The sequence below is a fragment of the Haliotis cracherodii genome, unplaced genomic scaffold (genome assembly GCF_022045235.1).
Source record: "Haliotis cracherodii isolate W230 unplaced genomic scaffold, xgHalCrac1.p SCAF_6, whole genome shotgun sequence".
In the NCBI taxonomy this organism is placed as follows: Eukaryota; Metazoa; Mollusca; class Gastropoda; order Lepetellida; family Haliotidae; genus Haliotis; species Haliotis cracherodii.
In genome coordinates this window covers 12069765-12087589 of record NW_027266319.1, presented here as the reverse complement: position 1 = coordinate 12087589, position 17825 = coordinate 12069765, and the positions used below count along the sequence as shown (strand labels likewise).

Genomic DNA, 17825 nt, shown 5'->3' with positions numbered 1-17825 from the left:
AAAAACAAAACGCGAAGATTTGCTACAAATGAAAATAAGGAATTGCATCGGACATATTTTTTCATCGTTAAATTTGTTAAATTTGCGTCCACCATACCATTTTTTTAAAAAGCTTTCTGAGGCCTTGAATGGTGTAACCTTGATAAAACAACTTCTGAGCAAGAGTTGTATGACGATCTTTGAAATCTTAGTAGAAAGAGCATGCTCGATTGTATCTCAAAAGTATCTTCAAAAGTCGTGAAGATCCTGGGTAGAGTAGGTCTTCAGCAACCTGTGCTTGCCGTGAAGGGCGACTAACAGGATCGGGTGGTCAGGCTCGCTGAATTGGTTGATGAATGTCATCGTATCCCAATTGCGTGGATCGATGCTCTTGATGTCAATCACTGGATTGTCTGGTACAGACTCGATTATTTACAGACCGCTGTCATATAGCTGTAATATTGCTGAGTGCGGCGTTAAACAACAAACAAACCGAAACAAACTAGATATATTGTTATTGTTATATGCAGAAGACCCTTTGATGACAGTTATTGGTATAATATAGAAATGCAATGTTTTCAAAGAAATTAGGATTAGATGGGGCTTACAAATTAATGTAGATAAGACAGAAATCTTACTTTTCGGAATGGTGGTACACTTGGAAGCACTGCAAAATGGATGTGTGGAAATGAACATGTAAAAAGATCTACGTACTATAATTATCTTGAGTTGCTGTCCTCAAATAGGTTTTATAAATATGGTCTTATTCTTAAAGCTAATTAAGTTGGAGGTCATGTTAAACAGTTACACTTCAAGTTACAGAATGTTTCACCATCTGTTACAAAATGTTGATACACATATTAAATAAATTTCAAGTGGTGATATTCTAAAATATATCGAGTGTTTTCTTATAAAAGTGTTCAAGTATGCTAAAGGTGTAGGTAAACATGTGGCTGTACTTGGTGAATGTGGTAGATACGGTTGTTTTGCTGACTATCACAAGAGATTTGTTGGTTGAAATTGTTGTCAGTGTCTAATAACAGATATATAATGTTATCTGCTATGTGGATCTTTACATCAATGTAATCGCGCAACGTGGGTTTCAAATGTAAAAAAGACTTATGACCTTGAATGAATCACACGAGAAATTGGTGATAATATTATTTTAATTACACTTTGTACAGAGATTAAGAGCTGTATTCCATTTTTGGGTAAATCAAATAAACTACTAGTATGTCTGTATCCAGAATATAAATCACTTCTAGCATTTGAGTATTATCTATATACATTCACGGTTCGTGAATATATAGACGAATTTATTAAGAATTGGAGAACTGCCATTAATGATACATGTTTAAAGACGATGTGGTGTTGCTGGTGGGGTCCATGCAGGTAGCAACAGTACTGTAAGTCCCCATGGTTCCCAGTATGGTGATCTACCTTCAATTGCTGGCGATCTATAGTCCGTTTTATCACGTATTTCTATGTACAGTGCTGTCCATTTTATTTTAAATCGTTTTCTGTGATATGTCTAGTTATTTAACTGTCCTTCGTTAGCAGGATTTTATAAAAGTCTCAATGTTTTTATTTTGTTTAACCCGTGATAGTCACAATATGGCTAAAATATTGCCGATATGACTTAAAATTGTAACTCACTGACTCACTTTAATTTGTGTAACTACCTTGTTCTGATCACGATATGGCTAAAATATTGCCGATGCGATGTACAATTTTTACTCACTCACTCACTCATATTTCCAGCCATAAACAGGCATTGAATTCAGCAGATCGACAGAAAAAGAAAACAAGAAATATAATTGTACGGATAAAAACATATTATTGTATACTCACACGCAAAAGAAACGCAAGTTGCTTTAAGCTAATAGGTAACAAACACGGAACCATAAATTGATACGAGTTTTAGCATGTAGTGAAGCCTGATGGTGTTATCAATATTTTTGGTTGCATTTTGGAAGCCCCGAGTAAAAACGCAACATAAAAAACGAATCTCCAAAACGCACCATTTCAATGAATATGTGGGTATCATGCACCCATTTCTCGCGAAATCGGAAATGCACGAACTGTCACGAACTGTATTGGGTATAGAACTGTTGCCGATTCTTGGACCAACCACTCCTTGGTCAACAATGCCACGCCTTACTCAAATTCAGAAAAACCAGGCTATCGGACGTTTGGAAGCTGGAGAGTCTGTCGAAGATGTTGCCCGTCATTTCAACGTTAACATACCCACAATTTACCGTCTCCTGCATCGATACAATGCTACACAGACCACAGATGACCTTCCTCGGAGCGGTCGTCCTAGGGTCACCACACCTCGACATGATCGGCAGATTACCCGTCAACACCAGCGTCATCCGTTCCTAGCTGCAAGTGAAAGTGCTCGACAGACCATAGGAACACATAATCGACACATTAGCCGGGACACTGTGATCCGACGTATCCGTTCCAACAACCTCAGATGTCGCCGACCAGCACGTCGTCCTGTTCTCCAACCACGGCATCGACAAGCACGACTTCAGTGGGCACAGGGTCATCACAATTGGCGTCATCGTGAGTGGAGGCGTGTCATTTTCTCTGATGAAAATCGCTTTTGTGTCTCCCATGCAGACGGAAGAGTCAGAATTTGGCGGCGTTGATGTGATCGTTTCCCTGAGAGAAACGTTGTGGAAAGGGATAAATGGGGTGGACCTAGCGTCATGATATGGGCAGGAATTAGACTTAATGCGAGACTTGGACCCATGTGACTTCTGAATGTTGGTCAAGGTCGGGGACACGGCGTCACTGCTCAGCGGTATATCGACCAAGTGATCAGACCCCACGTTGTTCCACTTTTTGCACAACATCAACAACACATTTTCCAGCAGGACAACGCTCGTCCCCATTTTGCCAGAGCTACCATGACCTTTCTGCAAAAACACAACATCCGTGTCCTACTGTGACCAGCCCTCAGCCCTCATCTGAACCCCATGGAACACTTTTGGGATGAGGTTCAAAGGCATCTGCACAATATGCGCCCAGTCCCTACAACTGCCGATGAACTACGCACAGCTGCTCTGGATGTGTGCAGGAGGATCCCTAGGGCCTTCACAAATCGTCTGATCCACTCAATGTACAGGAGATGTGTGGCAGTGATCAATGCTAATGGTGGTCACACCATGTATTTACTGACGTTTTGGGTATTGACCCGAAACTGTGTAAGCCCTTAACATTTGAAAAAACCCAATTATGTCATCTGTCTTTTAATCCATTAAACTGTCTTCAGTCAAATTTTTGTCAATCTTGCCCTCATAGTATTTCTTGTCTTTACTGTTGAAAATAAATAACATGTATACTGCATACTTGACTTGCGTTTCTTTTGCGTGTGAGTATATATTATTCCCAAAATTCCCTTGGAAACCTTTTTTTCAAGTTGACCCTCCGAAACCTTATCAATTTTAAAGGGAGACTGCGATCTATGGCCTAGAACTCATATCAGTCAAGCTTCAGCCTTTGTAATTAGTGGCATGAATGAAACAAAAGAAATTGTCTGCGTTAAAGTGGGGCTGCTAGACTACAAAAGAAAACTTTGAGGCCGATAATCAAAGCAGTGTTTGAAGGAATTGAAATTTGCCAGAACTGCCAATAAGCCCAACCCTCGTCCCTGTATAAGTGTTTTAGCGCCTATGTAGCCAGCACATGATATCAAACAAATTTGGATCAAAGGTGAAAATTGGAATTGTGATCAGAAGAATGCTCTATGCACAAATAGGCCTCGTCTTGATCGATCCTTTTTACTGACTCGATGGCAGCGGCAAAATTGAGTTTGGGGCAACTGGATCGAAAAGTGAAAGTTTGCATGACATCTAGAGTATAGGCAATTATCTCAATTCTAAATATACTAGTATATCATGTGATTTTGTATGTATCCCAGCCGACACGGATGGTAATGAAATAGTAAATAAGCGTGCCAGTCTTGTCACTGTTTGACAAATAATGTTATTTTATTTTTCGGAATTCAAACCATGTCAAAAGGATTTTCATCATGCTTGGTTGGTTGGTTGGTTTGGTCAGCAATATTGCAGCTATATGACGGCGGTCTGTAAATAATCGAGTCTGGACCAGATAATTCAGTGATTAATATCATGAGCATCGATCCACGCAATTGGGATCGATGACATGTATCAACCAAGTCATCGAGCCTGACTACCCGATCCCGTCAGTCGCCTTTTACGACAAGCATAGTCGCCTTTTACAGCAAGTATGGGTTGCTGAAGACAATATTTGTTCAGGTTTAGCAAGAGATTTGTGCCCATGTTTATCATATGCCAATATATTTCACTCCTCTTTGTAGATGGATCAGGAGAGTTGTCATTGGGTACGTGATGGTTAGACCAGCGAAGCTGAGGTGCAGTAAGTGTACTTGGCTGCCTATTAGGATCACCCACACGTCCTTCGCTGAACGATTGTATAGGATTCCCTTGGTGGCCAACACTATCCATCGTTTCATTACTACTCTTTATAGGTCTGACATTCTCCACGGCGGGTGCAATGGGTGCATGTGACCTGAGATAGTAAGGTGGACCTTCTTGGTGATGATTATCTATTGAATATGATCAGATTTAAAACGGCAACATTTCAACAAAAACAAAAAAATAAATTATTTTCTTTTTTACACAATTGTTATAAAACATTCCAAAGATATCCCACTTCTGACACCAAAAACAGTGATGGATCTTGGGGTTTCATTTAACTGGACATGGTATCACAGTTTGCATGTTCAAATAAACACAGAACAGGATATCATTGTCAACAATAACACTATCAATTTATTTATATGAATCAACAACTCAAACTAGCAAGTATATCTATTAATAAGGATATATATATTAAATTATTCAATAAATATACAATATAGGAGCTAAAACAGTGACAAAGATATGTGTGTGGCATTGTGGTAAGCTACTGACATACTCACAATATCAAGCCACTGCATTCATTCACAGCTGATCTCAATCTAACGGGATCTTAACCGTAAAAACAACCACAACGCCACAACCAGCTGACCGTCTCTAACAGTAAACAAACTGTGACGTCACAGCTGGTCATCGAACGAATATGTACTGTGTTATCATTTTATACCACAAAGCATTCGACTAACATAACAACTTAACAAACTGACAGAAGTTGAGGAACTTAAAATACGTCACTTTTTGCAATAATTGTAATGTAACTGAGGGAACACAAATATCGATGATATCATGATTCAAAATGGCGCGGCCTAGTAACCTGGCATGTCACTCTGTGCAGTCAGTTATCGGAATACAAACTTAAGGTAATTTACGGCAAAATAAACATAGTTTCTACATCTATTATGTTATTACTGACGCAAACACAAATGTTATACACAAATGAACTTATTACTGAAGATAAACGATGAACGAAAACAGGACAATGCTGCGCACGATAAGGTTAACTCTTGAACCTAACCTGAGATTTATCGACAGGTTAATCTCATCTCATCTCATCTGTCAAGATGATTGTGTTTTATCTACTAGCATACAGAAACGAAGTGTCTCTAAAAACAACACATGTGCCAATTTGGAGGAATCAACGAGCATTTGTATGGTGTTGACAAACTAATGATCAGAATCAGGGCAAATCTGGCAATCAAAGATCAGTAAGTTGATCCTTGAATGTACGGGGGATGGAACATTGCATATCGAAATGCGGCACTGGATCACTGGGACATCCTGCTCCCTAATCTAAAGTATCCCAAAATATACAAAACAGGGAAATTAATCGTTTCTTGTGTAAATGAAAGTCGACTAAAACATTTCAATTATCTTAACAAATCTCTATACAAACGCAAGTCAACTGTTCACCTGAAAAATAAACGGGAAGATTGGGTATAAATGAAAAAAGGCAATTGCATCGGACATAATGTTTTGTCATTGATGTGTCAGATTGGAAATGTCCTCGACATGTACACATGTATTCCCTTGAGTTGTTTTTGCCAATCCGAGCAGAAATTACGATTAATATGAACAAAGAAATAGATTATCAAGAAGGGGAGCACAGTTGGTGCCTAGAGTGATGCTTACGTCTTGCCTAAACGTCTCATCACCACATTGCACATAGAAATGTTTTATCAGTAACCTCTCAATGAAGATACACACATAACAGACGTCTCATCCTTCTGGTCTGACTCTTACTGTACAGAAGCAATGACGGCAATGATTTCATTTTCTATTCTGCCATATCAGTGATGGTGTCCATCACAGAGACACGCAGATGAAAAATATCAGATTAGCAAGAATTGTAAGTGTGAAGAACGTTCCAAATGCCAGCCTGTTACATTTGGTGATTATCGCATCCGTCATGTCTAACTTCTTGTTTGCTTTGTCTTTCACATCTGATTGGTATGGAGCTACATCGTCATTCTTAACCCGTGGTTCAGTCGTCCCAACTTTGCTGTCTGATCCCCAAGCAATTGGCAGCCATGTTGGACTAGCCATGCCCCTTTGTAGATGAGTGTGAAGTACCAGAATGAATATTGTGACAAGGCATGTGAGTGCGCTGATTAACACGAGCAAGGTGACATAGACACTGAAGAAACACAGGTGGTCGGAGTTCGCTGGTAGGAAAGAGTTGATGAGGGTGAGGAACATGGCATATGACAACAGGATGGAGACACACAGGGACATCTTCTCTCCGCTCTCCTCGGGTAGCAGGAAGGCGAAAGTATTGAGAATAGACACGAACACAACGGGCAGGATATTGTTGAGGATGTAGAACATAGTTCGTCTCTGTAGGACCACGGTCACCTCTATCCATTCATGAGTGACATTGTAAATCTTGAATTTTTGTAATGCCATTGATGCACTGAGAAGGTGAAATTCTCCGTTTTGGTTGTATGTTTCCAGATTTAAATACTTGTTTGCTACCTGAAGATATTCCTTTGTTATAGGGGCATAGAATGTTTGCAAGTGAAAAGTACATGACTGACGATCGAAAGGAAACTGTTGTATATTCACCTTGCATCCTATGTCCAACCTACCTGCGTAGGAATATGAAACTGTACCATCGTTATTGACAAGCACAGAATCCGTTTCATCATAAAGATACCTCAGGTCTGTCACAGAGTCAGGATTCATTATGGTTGGTGACCATACATCCACCAAAGGCATAGCCACTGTATTAGGAATGCCATTTGTCATGTTCCACACCAAAAGCCGGTCCTTCCATGTCATTAAAACCCATGCTTTAAAGCTGAGCACTTCCTGTTTTTCATCAAGAGATAAAATTGTGGACAATCCCATAATGACATTCACAATCGTGTTAGAACTATCTAACACGGGGCGGATCTTTGGGTCATAGTTCAAGGTAAGATTGTCCAGGAAGTCTTTCTCTTTGTAGGAAACAGAGCCAAGGGTCAGGCGACAGAGAAGGACGATAAAGCCACATCTGCACAAGTCAAACATTTCCCAAATATGTCAGGGTAGTTAACGATGAAGACGAAATAGGACAACCGCAATGAAAACGGACACACGCAGAGACTCGGTATTAGAAATGACTCATGGCACTATAAATGTTTTGTTCGTGTCCACGAGAGACTTGCCAAAGCGGGGATCGTTTAGTCTTTATCTTAATTTGCACACGGCATCACCAACTGTAGCACCTTTGTCAATTGTATGTTGCAAACCTACATTATTGCTATTACATTATTGATGTTTGCACATTGTATTATGTGGACATGAGTGGAGAGAACCTACTATGTGACAGCCCTGGCATTGAATGGTTATACAATGCATAAAACATTCCTAATACATTAATCACAGTTGGAGTTGGGAACTGATAGGTAGTTAATGTTTCAAAACCACTTCCAGTAATTGTCTCCAGTCGTATGTGTTCAAACAATTAATGCTCTGCCGGGTGAAGTATAATGACCTATTATGATGTTATTGTATGATACATTATCGTCAGTGTCGCATCACTGAATTGTATTCATTAGTTATACCACAAAGACAATATACAAAATGTTTTCAGTTTGTCCCGTTTACTTAGCAAGTGAGTGGGTTGGATGTCACGCCGATTTATTGCTAAATGCCAACCAAAACAGTGGACACCAGAAATTGGTTTCACATATTAGTATTTCCTGCAGTTTATAAAAAGGCATGCTCCATTTTCACATAACTATGTTATATATCTCATTTAGTGAAAGGCACAGTACCAAACAGTAGACATTTTGAATTATTTTAGATGTTTATTCCCTTACTCATGTGTTCATTTCAGTTATCAAATTTCATCATTAACTTTAACAATGATAAGGTCATCCCAAACATGAAATTGAATTTTGTCTTATCAACATATACCGTGTCCTTTACTTAGGATAGCCTCATTTCTTTAAAACATAAGTCCAAGCATATCTGACATATGTTGGGCACATCACGTTAACTATGAATTGTCAAAGCCAGAGAAGATTAGATTAACCGATAGCACAGATTCCAAATAACAAATAACTCTGAAAATTACATGAATAGACCATTGAAAATCAGTGATGACACCAGATATTTCACTCCCCTTTGTAGCTGTCAGCAGTACACAAGACTGAAAAACTATATATATTTTTAATGGTTAACTCACTGCAATATCAGAAAGATATTTAAAATAATATATATTCATAACCCGCATACCTGAAACGTGATTTTTATGAACACTATCCAATATGGCGGAAAGTGTACATTCTGCGTTCTTGTTTTGGTATTTTCCAAAACATTCTAAACGTTTCCAGGTTCCTCGGCGACGTTTCAGAATGGTATTTTGGGGAAAAACAGATTCCCGTGATCACTAATGTGCTATTTTTGAAATTCAACCCTTTGACAAAATTTCCGATATTTAGATTTCTAAACCCACAGTAATTTTGCTTTGCCTAAAATGACAGTGGATGATATCACAGAAAAGGGAATTCCAACAGAATTCTAAACTTTTAGTGTGCTTGATGTATACTGAGTCAAATAAAAAACTTCACATTTTTAAAAGTAATCCCATATGTGATATACAACGGACAAATGTATCAGAGAAGGTAATTTTCAATCATTAATGTCCAAAGAAGGATTTTAATTAACAGTGGTAACCATAATTTGTTCCAAGCACCTACGGTATTCGGTAATAACATCAACAGTTTAAATCATAAGTCCCAAGCACGAGAATCTTGCAAATTCTGTGGTTGGTTCTGGAGAGTGCGCAGACTTCTGCCAAGAGCATCCCAGACGTGTTCGATGGGATTGAGGTCGGGAGACCTTCCTGTCAATCTTCCTGTCAACTTCCTGTATACAACACTGGGCGTACCTTTCATGATGGCGCCTCCACACCCTCGCCCTACCATCAGCAAATCCAAGATTAAATCGGGATTCATCATTTAAGACGACTTGATTCCAATTCCTCTGAGTCCATCGTAAGTGTCGCTGTGCCCACAATTGACGTTGACGTCTGTGTAATTGAGTCAGAATCGGCCCGCAGTATGGCCGTCGTTCTTGAAGGTGAGCAGTTGTCAGACGGTTTCGAACAGTTTGCGCACTCAGTCTACCCCTAAACAGTTAATTTCTGGTTGATGTAGCCGTCAAAAATCGGTTACGGAGGTGACGTAAGACAATCTGACGATCCTCTGCATGTGACGTCACACGTGGTCGACCTGGGCGAATGCGATCAGCGGTGGTACCCGTTTGCGGTAGACGCATCTGTAAATCATAAACAGTCCGTCGACTAAAGCTCATCATCCTTGCGACTTCAGCTACGGACGTTCCCGCCTGCAACATGCCGATGGCACGTTCACGTTGCACATTTGAAAGGCGTGGCATGACAAATGGCTGTAAGGACTTTTGTTTTCTTGTCTTTTTTTGTTAATGACTGCGAACAAGTATGGCTGAAAACACGTGCAGTATTATGGCCACGTGACCAGTTGCACGTGAAAAAACAATTTTGCCATTATAGTGCTATAGTTTTGTACTATAGATTCACCTGCACAAAAACAGGTGTTATCTGAAGACAATACGTGGCCTTTACTGTTTAAATACACAGTAAGGGCCCACAATGATAACTGGTCAAAATGTTAAAATTTTAGGATCGTGAAGTTTTTAATTTTGTTCAGTATATTTCGAATTTTAGTCGACTTCGAAGTGAGGGTTGAAGAGGAGAGACGTATATATTGTCGGATCATATGGTTTCGGACATCAAACGTTTTCAGACGACCATGTTTATCGCGAATTACTCCCGCTATAACGAAGGTTTTGGTGTCAACAGACATTGTAAATACTCAGATGATGGCTTGATTTTTAGATAATGCTGTCTTTAATAAGTGAATGCGATGTTTTACAGTTCTTGAGATTAGTGAAAGTTTCTTAAGCGTCCACAAACCCATAACACGGGACTATATGTATTAACACTCTAAAACCATTACGTTCAACACAGACGTAGGTGGACATTCGACTGAAGCACCAGCAACTTATCTATGACTTACCATCTGGAAAGTAGTCCGTCATAATCTGACCTCATGTCATCACCACGGAGTTATCTCAAATGGTTTTCCCACCCACAGGTGTCTAAGAAAGTGTTTTATCTACCAGTATACAGAAACGGAGTGTGCCAGAGTGCACATGTGCCAATTTGGCGGAATCAACATTTGTATGGTGCTGACAAACTAATGATCAGGATCAGGGCAAATCTGGCAATCAAAGATCAGTAAGTTGATCCTTGAATGTACGGGGGGCTGAACATTGCATATCGAAATGTGGCGCTGGATCACTGGGACATCCTGTTCCCTAATCTAAAGTATCACAAAATATACAAAACAGGGAAATTCAATATTCAGTACTGTGTAATCGTTTCCAGAGGTGTATATAAAAGCGACATTACGATTGTACTATTCTGACTAAATCATATCCTTGTGCATCGAATAGGGATAGTGGCAGGTGACAGAGAAACGATGAGCATATCCTACCACACCGATGGCACCTGTCACAAACACATGCAAACGCAAGTCAACTGTTCACCTGAAAAATACACGGGAAGATATGGTACAAATAAAAATAAGGGAATTGCATCGGACGTAATGTTTTGTCATTGATGTGTCAGATTGGAAATGTCCTCGACAAGTATACAATAAAACCTTTTGAAAGCTTTACAGATGCCATGAATGTTGTATGATGCTCTTTGAAATCGTGGCTGAAAGAGCATGCTCGATTGAACCTCAAACGTGGGGAATGGTCATCCCTCTGGTCATACAGCCCTTTGGAGAGAGTTTTGCCACTCTAAATCGTTATGCAAAGATCTAAATCTTAAAGAGAGTCACTGATCTCGTTTATTTCTAGTTCAGGCGAGTAGATAAGTGTAAGTAAATTCGCTATTTGACAATTATTGAAACATGCCAGATTCTTGATACACCTGAAGCTAAAGTTAAACTTCTTGGTCAAATTCCCTTGTTTGGTTTTTGTCAATCCGAGCAGAATTTCCGATTAATATGAACAAACAAACAGATACTCAAGAGCACAAATGGTGCCTACAGTGATGCTTACCTCTTGCCTAAACCTCTTATCACCAAATTGCACAAAGAAGTGTTTAATCAGTAACCTTCAGATGAAGATACACACATAAATACGTCTCATCCTTCTGGTTTGACTATCACTGTCTACAACGAGTTTTCTGACGAGTTACGGAAGCAATGACGGCACTGATTTCATTGTTTGGTAGTCAAACAGGTTATATTCTGCTATATCAGTGATGGTGTCCATCAAAGAGAGACGCAGATGAAAAATATCAGATTAACAAGAATTGTAAGTGTGAAGAACGTTCCAAATGCCACCCTGTTACATTTAGTGATTATCGCATCCTTCATGTCTAACTTCTTGTTTGCTTTGTCTTTCACATCTGATTGGTATGGAGCTACATCGTCATTCTTAACCCGTGGTTCAGTCGTCCCAACTTTGCTGTCTGATCCCCAAGCAATTGGCAGCCATCTTGGACCATCCATGCCCCTTTGAAGATGAGTGTGTAGTATCAGCATGAAGATTGTGACGAGGCACGTGAGCGTGCTGATTAACACGAGCAGGGTGACATAGACACTGAAGAAACACAGGTGGTCGGAGTTTGCTGGTAGGTAGGAGTTGATGAGGGTGAGGAACATGGCATATGACAATAGGATGGAGACACACAGGGACATCTTCTCTCCGCTCTCCTCGGGCAGCAGGAAGACGAAGGTATTGAGAAAGGACAGGAACACGACAGGCAGGATGTTGTTGAGGATGTAGAACATAGTTCGTCTCTGCAGGACCATGGTCACCCCTATCATTTCTTGACTGACATTGCGAATCTTGAATTTCAGCAGTGCCATTGATGCACTGAGAAGGTTAAATTCTCCGTTTTGGTTATATGTTTCCAGATTTAAATACTTGTTTGCTACCTGAAGATATTCTTTAGTAACAGGGGCATAGAATGTTTGCAAGTGAAACGTACATGATTGACGATCAAAAGGAAACTGTTGTATATTCACCTTGCATCTTATGTCAAACCTACCTGCGTAGGAATATATAACTGTACCATCCTTTTGGACAAGCACAGAATCCGTTTGATCATAAAGATACCTCAGGTCTGTCACAGAGTCAAGATTCATTATGGTAGGTGACCATACATCCACCAAGGGCATAGCCACTGTATTGGGAATGCCGTCTGTCATGTTCCACACCAAAAGCTGGTCCTTCCAGATCATTATAACCCATGCTTTAAAACTGAGCACTTCCTGTTTTTCATCCAGAGATAAAATTGTGGACAATCCAATTGTGATACCCACCATCGTATTGGAACCATCTAAGACGGGGCGGATCTTTGGGTCATAGTTTAAGGTGAGATTGTCCAGGAAGTCTTTCTCTTTGTAGGAAATAGAGCCCAGGGTCAGGCGACAGAGAAGGACGATAAAGCCACATCTGCACAAGTCAAACATTTCCAAAAATATGTCAGTGTAGTTATCGTTGAAGACGAAATAGGACAACCGCAATGAAAACGTCCACACGCAGTGACAAAATATTAGAAATGATTCATGGCACTATAAATGTTTTGTTCGTATCCAGGAGAGACTTGCCAAAGCGAGGATCGTGTAGTCATTGTCTGAATTTGTGTACTCCATCAACAACTGAAATAGCTTTGACAATTGTATGTTGCAAACCTACATCATTGCAAATTCCATCATCGATGTTTACACATTGAATTCTATGGACATGAAAAGAGAACCTATCATGTGACATCCTAGACACTGAATGGAGCACATTTAGTAACACTTTCAATACTGGACTTGAGTGTATGTTACACAAGCATAAAACATTCCTAATGCGTTAATGACAGTTGGCTTTGAAGTTGGGAACTGATGGACAGTTACTCTTTTAAAACTACTTCCAGTAATTGTTTCCAGTTGTTTCTGCCGGGTGAAATATATTGACATATTATGATATTTTTTGTATGATACATTATCGCCAGTGTCACGTCAATGAATTGTAATCATTAGTTATAACACATAGACATTATGCAAAATATTTTCAGTTTCTCCCGTTTATTACAGGCAATATACTTGGTAAGTGAGTGTGTTAGATTTCAGGCCGATTTCTTGCTAAATGCCAACCAAAACACGAGAGTGGATTCCAGAAATAGGTTTCACATTTTAGTTTTTCCTGCAGTTTATAAAAAGGCACACTACTTCCATTAAAACAGGGGCATCATGAGTAGCCTTTGGTTGCTCAATTTTCACATAACTTATAGTATGGCAAATTTAACCATTTGAACACTTACATGAGTCTTTCGTCTGTTGCAAACCGAAATTGTTTCAGATTTGGTAAAAAAACATAGCTTTGCATTAGATCTTATTCAATGTCACAGGAACTTTTGTTGTTCAGTATATGTTGGGCAAATCACGTTAAATATAAATTGCCAATGCAAGGGAATAACTCGTTAAGATTAACCGATAGTACAAATTCCATTTGGCATAAAGCGCAAACAGCTCTGAAAATTATATGAAAAGAACACTGTAAATCAGTGATGACACCAGACTTTCACAAAAACGGTAAGCATGTCCTGACTTCCGATAGCACCCACCCCACACAATTTGCATACAAAAGTATGTATCACCTGACGCCACAAAGCAGTTCTCCTGCCATGCAATGGCGACCTGTAAGCAAAGCAGACATCACACATCCTGAATGTTCATGACGTTACATTCTTCTGTTTTCTTTTCAGAAGTTTTTTTACGTTTGACACAATGTCACTGTGGGCAGGTCCATGACTTTCTCTGTTCTGTCACAATTAATATCACTTGGGGAAAACAACTCACATCTCATTGGGACAAGATGACTGTTGCCTATCAATAAAAGCGACAAAACCCGTTCCACGTTCATAAGTCGATTGTTCGATTCCGACTATATCATGAGCATGCGTTTATGAATCACTACCAAATAGTGATGATACCAGGTGTTTGCGAAAAGGTGAGCGTATCAAGTCAAACATTTCCAAAGCTGTATCAGTGTGGAATATGCTGAAGAAACAGCACAGCCGCAATGACAACTGAATATTTGCAACGATTAATGACGTTATGTAGGTATCCTTCGTATCCAGGAGAGACGTGCCAAAGCGAAGCGAGGATCTGTCAATTTGATGTGGGCTGCTATATTACTGCTAAAAGACAATTACGATGTTTGGACATTGTTTGTGTCAGACATGAATATAAAGAACCTTCCATGTTAGTCTTAAACAGTGTATTCAATGAAGCGATGAATATTGACTTGAGTGAATGTTATACCATCGTTGTCGTTTCCTGAAGAATTAATGAAGGTTTGCATTGCCGTTGGGTACCAGTGGGAATCTCAATTTTACAGAACTGCTTCTAGTTATATCGGACATGTGAAATAAATATAATATTCTTGCAGGGGATATATGAAAGCATATAATAATGTTATTTGCATGAATATTTAATCAATTTCACATCACTGAGTGGGGGCACGGGTGGGTCAGTCGTCTAAGGGGCAGAGTTGGGTCCCTTGGGCACGCCAGAAACCTATGATTGTGGGTTCGAATTCAGGTTCACCCCGATGTTTCTAGGTTTGTCAGCCCCATACCCGTGCTCTTGGATTTCACCGAAAGGGTAAACGTCTGAGGCCTGCATCACTTCGGGCTTTCCTCCCACGTGAAGCTGATACTGGAATAATGTTTAAAGAGGTGTAAAACCCAACGCACTCACTCACTCACTCACATCACTGAGTGATGTTTAGTAGCAGAGTGATTTTTTGTCAAGTATAAAGATTAAGTTGTATAAGGCATTACAAACAACTATTGTCAGAGAGAGGGTAATGAGATTTTATATTGTTTCCTACAAATAGAATAAAAAGGTTTGAAAATGTTTAAAACAATATCACAGTTATCTTGTATTTTGTCTGTAATGTCAATGATGGTGACAGTCGGGTCTATTCATATCAATTGGTTGGCTTTTCAAATCGTAGTTGAATATATATTTTAAGAAGTCCCATGATGCCAAGCTGGTTCAGAGAGGAGTGTTTGGAAGTCTCTCCTCCAAACTGGATACTAGTCTGAGGAGGAAAAGATACCATCCAACACCCATATTTAAATATTAGACATTCAACCTATTCGCCAATATCATTTTTTCAAATATATTTTTGAAATACAACTAAATATATATCATGTTGAAATGATCCAATTAAATGTGATTGCACAAATTGCATATGTCTAATGATGTTTCACAACTTTCACACATGGCTTCTTTTCGGCCTAACTTTTACCTTGGAATACACTTTCCTATGACGTAATTTGTGTTCTTATACGCGGATGTGGTTCGTACTCTAAGATGACTTTACATGGAAACTGACGAGCAAAAGAAACGATACAAATCATCAGAACAGGAAGATACTTGTAGGGACAAAAAACATGAATTAACAACACCATTCCAAGTTACTCCATGAAGATCAAATTGGCCTAAAATGTACCCTATTGCAGTTTGAGATGCAACAGTTGTGAGAATGAGGGGTTTGTTTTGGTCGGGCGATGCAATGATAGTTTCAGAGTGAGTCCTTCTTCTTTGAATTGATTTTTCTGGAATCGTTTGCATGATAACTTGAGTGTAGTCAATTCTCTCACTTCTAAATATAATAGTATATCGCATGATGTTGTATGTATCCCAGCAGACACAGCTGTTAATGAAATAGCAGATAAGCGTGCCAGTCTTGTCACTGTTTGACAAAGAAAGACATTTTATTTTTTGGGAATTCAAAGCATGTCAAAAGGATTTTCATCGTGAAATCAAATAATCTTTTGTTCAGGTTTAGCAAGGGATTTGTGCCAATGTTCATCATATTTTTCACTCACCTTTGTAGCTGTCAGCAGTACACAAAACTGAAAAACTATATATATTTTTGATACTTAACTCACTGCAATATCAGAAAGACATTTTAATAATATATATTCATAACCCGCATACCTGAAACGTGATTTTCGTGGACACTATCCAATATGGCGGAAAGTGCACTTCAGCGTTCGTGTTTTGGTATTTTCCAAAACATTCTAAACGATTCCAGGTTCCTCGGCGACGTTTCAGAATGATGATTTGGTGAAAGACTGATTCCCGTGATCACTAATGTGCTATTATTGAAATTCAATCCTTTGACAAAACATCCAATATTTAGATTTCTAAACCCGCAGTAATTTTGCTTTGCCTAAAATGACAGTGGATGATATCACAGAACAGGGAATTCCAACAGAATTCACAACTTTTAGTGTGCGTGATGTATTTCGAATTTTGGTCAACTTAAAAGTGAGGGTTAAAGAGGAGAGACATATATATCGTCAGATCATATGTTTTCGGACATCAAACGTTTTCAGACGACCATGTTTATCGCGAATTACTCCCACTATAACGAGGGTTGTGGTGTCAACAGACATTGTAAATACTCAGACGATGGCTTGATTTTTAGATAATGCTGTCTTTAATAAGTGAATGTGATGTTTTACAGTTCTTGTGATAAGCGAACGTTTCTAAAGCGTCCGAAAACCCATAACACGGGACTATATCTATTAACACTCTGAAACCATTACGTTCAACACAGACGTAGGTGGACATTCGACTGAAGCACAAGCAACCTATTAATGACTTACCATCTGGAAAGTTATCACCTCGGAGTAGCCAATCACTGACCAGGAATTTGATCTCACACATGTTTGATACCAGTTATCTCAAATGGTTTTCCCACCCACAGGTGTTTAAGAAAGTGTTTTATCTACTAGTATACAGAAACGAAGTGTTTCTAAAAACCACACATGTGCCAATTTGGCGGAATCAACGAGCATTTGTATGGTGCTGACAAACCAATGATCAGAATCAGGGCAAGCTGGCAATCAAAGATCAGTAAGTTGATCCTTGAATGTACGGGGGGCGGAACATTGCATATCGAAATGTGGCGCTGGATCACTGGGACATCCTGCTCCATAATCTAAAGTATCCCAAAATATACAAAACAGGGAAATTCAATATTCAGTACTGTGTAATCGTTTCTAGAGGTGTAAATAAAAGCAACATTACGATTGCACGATTGCAAATCAATGAGTATCAAATAGGGTTAATAGCAGGTGACAGAGAAACGATGAGCATATCCTACCACACCGATGGCACCTGTCACAAACACATGCAAACGCAAGTCAACTGTTCACCTGAAAAATACACGAGAAGATATGGTACAAATAATAATAAAGGAATTGCATCGGAGGTAATGTTTTGTCATTGGTGTGTCAGATTGGAAATGTCCTCA

At 39.3% G+C, this 17825-nt stretch overlaps 2 protein-coding genes across 2 annotated transcripts; both read right to left on the bottom strand.

The window, feature by feature from the left end:
- Nucleotides 1-6254: 6254 nt before the first annotated feature.
- On the bottom strand, nucleotides 6255-6854 carry LOC139446245 (CHRNA7-FAM7A fusion protein-like). Its single transcript, XM_071227596.1, has one exon. The coding sequence runs from the start codon at nucleotides 6852-6854 to the stop codon at nucleotides 6255-6257; it is 600 nt and encodes a 199-aa protein (XP_071083697.1).
- A 4910-nt stretch (nucleotides 6855-11764) lies between these two features.
- On the bottom strand, nucleotides 11765-12364 carry LOC139446243 (CHRNA7-FAM7A fusion protein-like). The gene has a single exon (XM_071227595.1). It carries the CDS (start codon nucleotides 12362-12364, stop codon nucleotides 11765-11767), a length of 600 nt encoding a protein of 199 aa, XP_071083696.1.
- Nucleotides 12365-17825: the final 5461 nt, after the last annotated feature.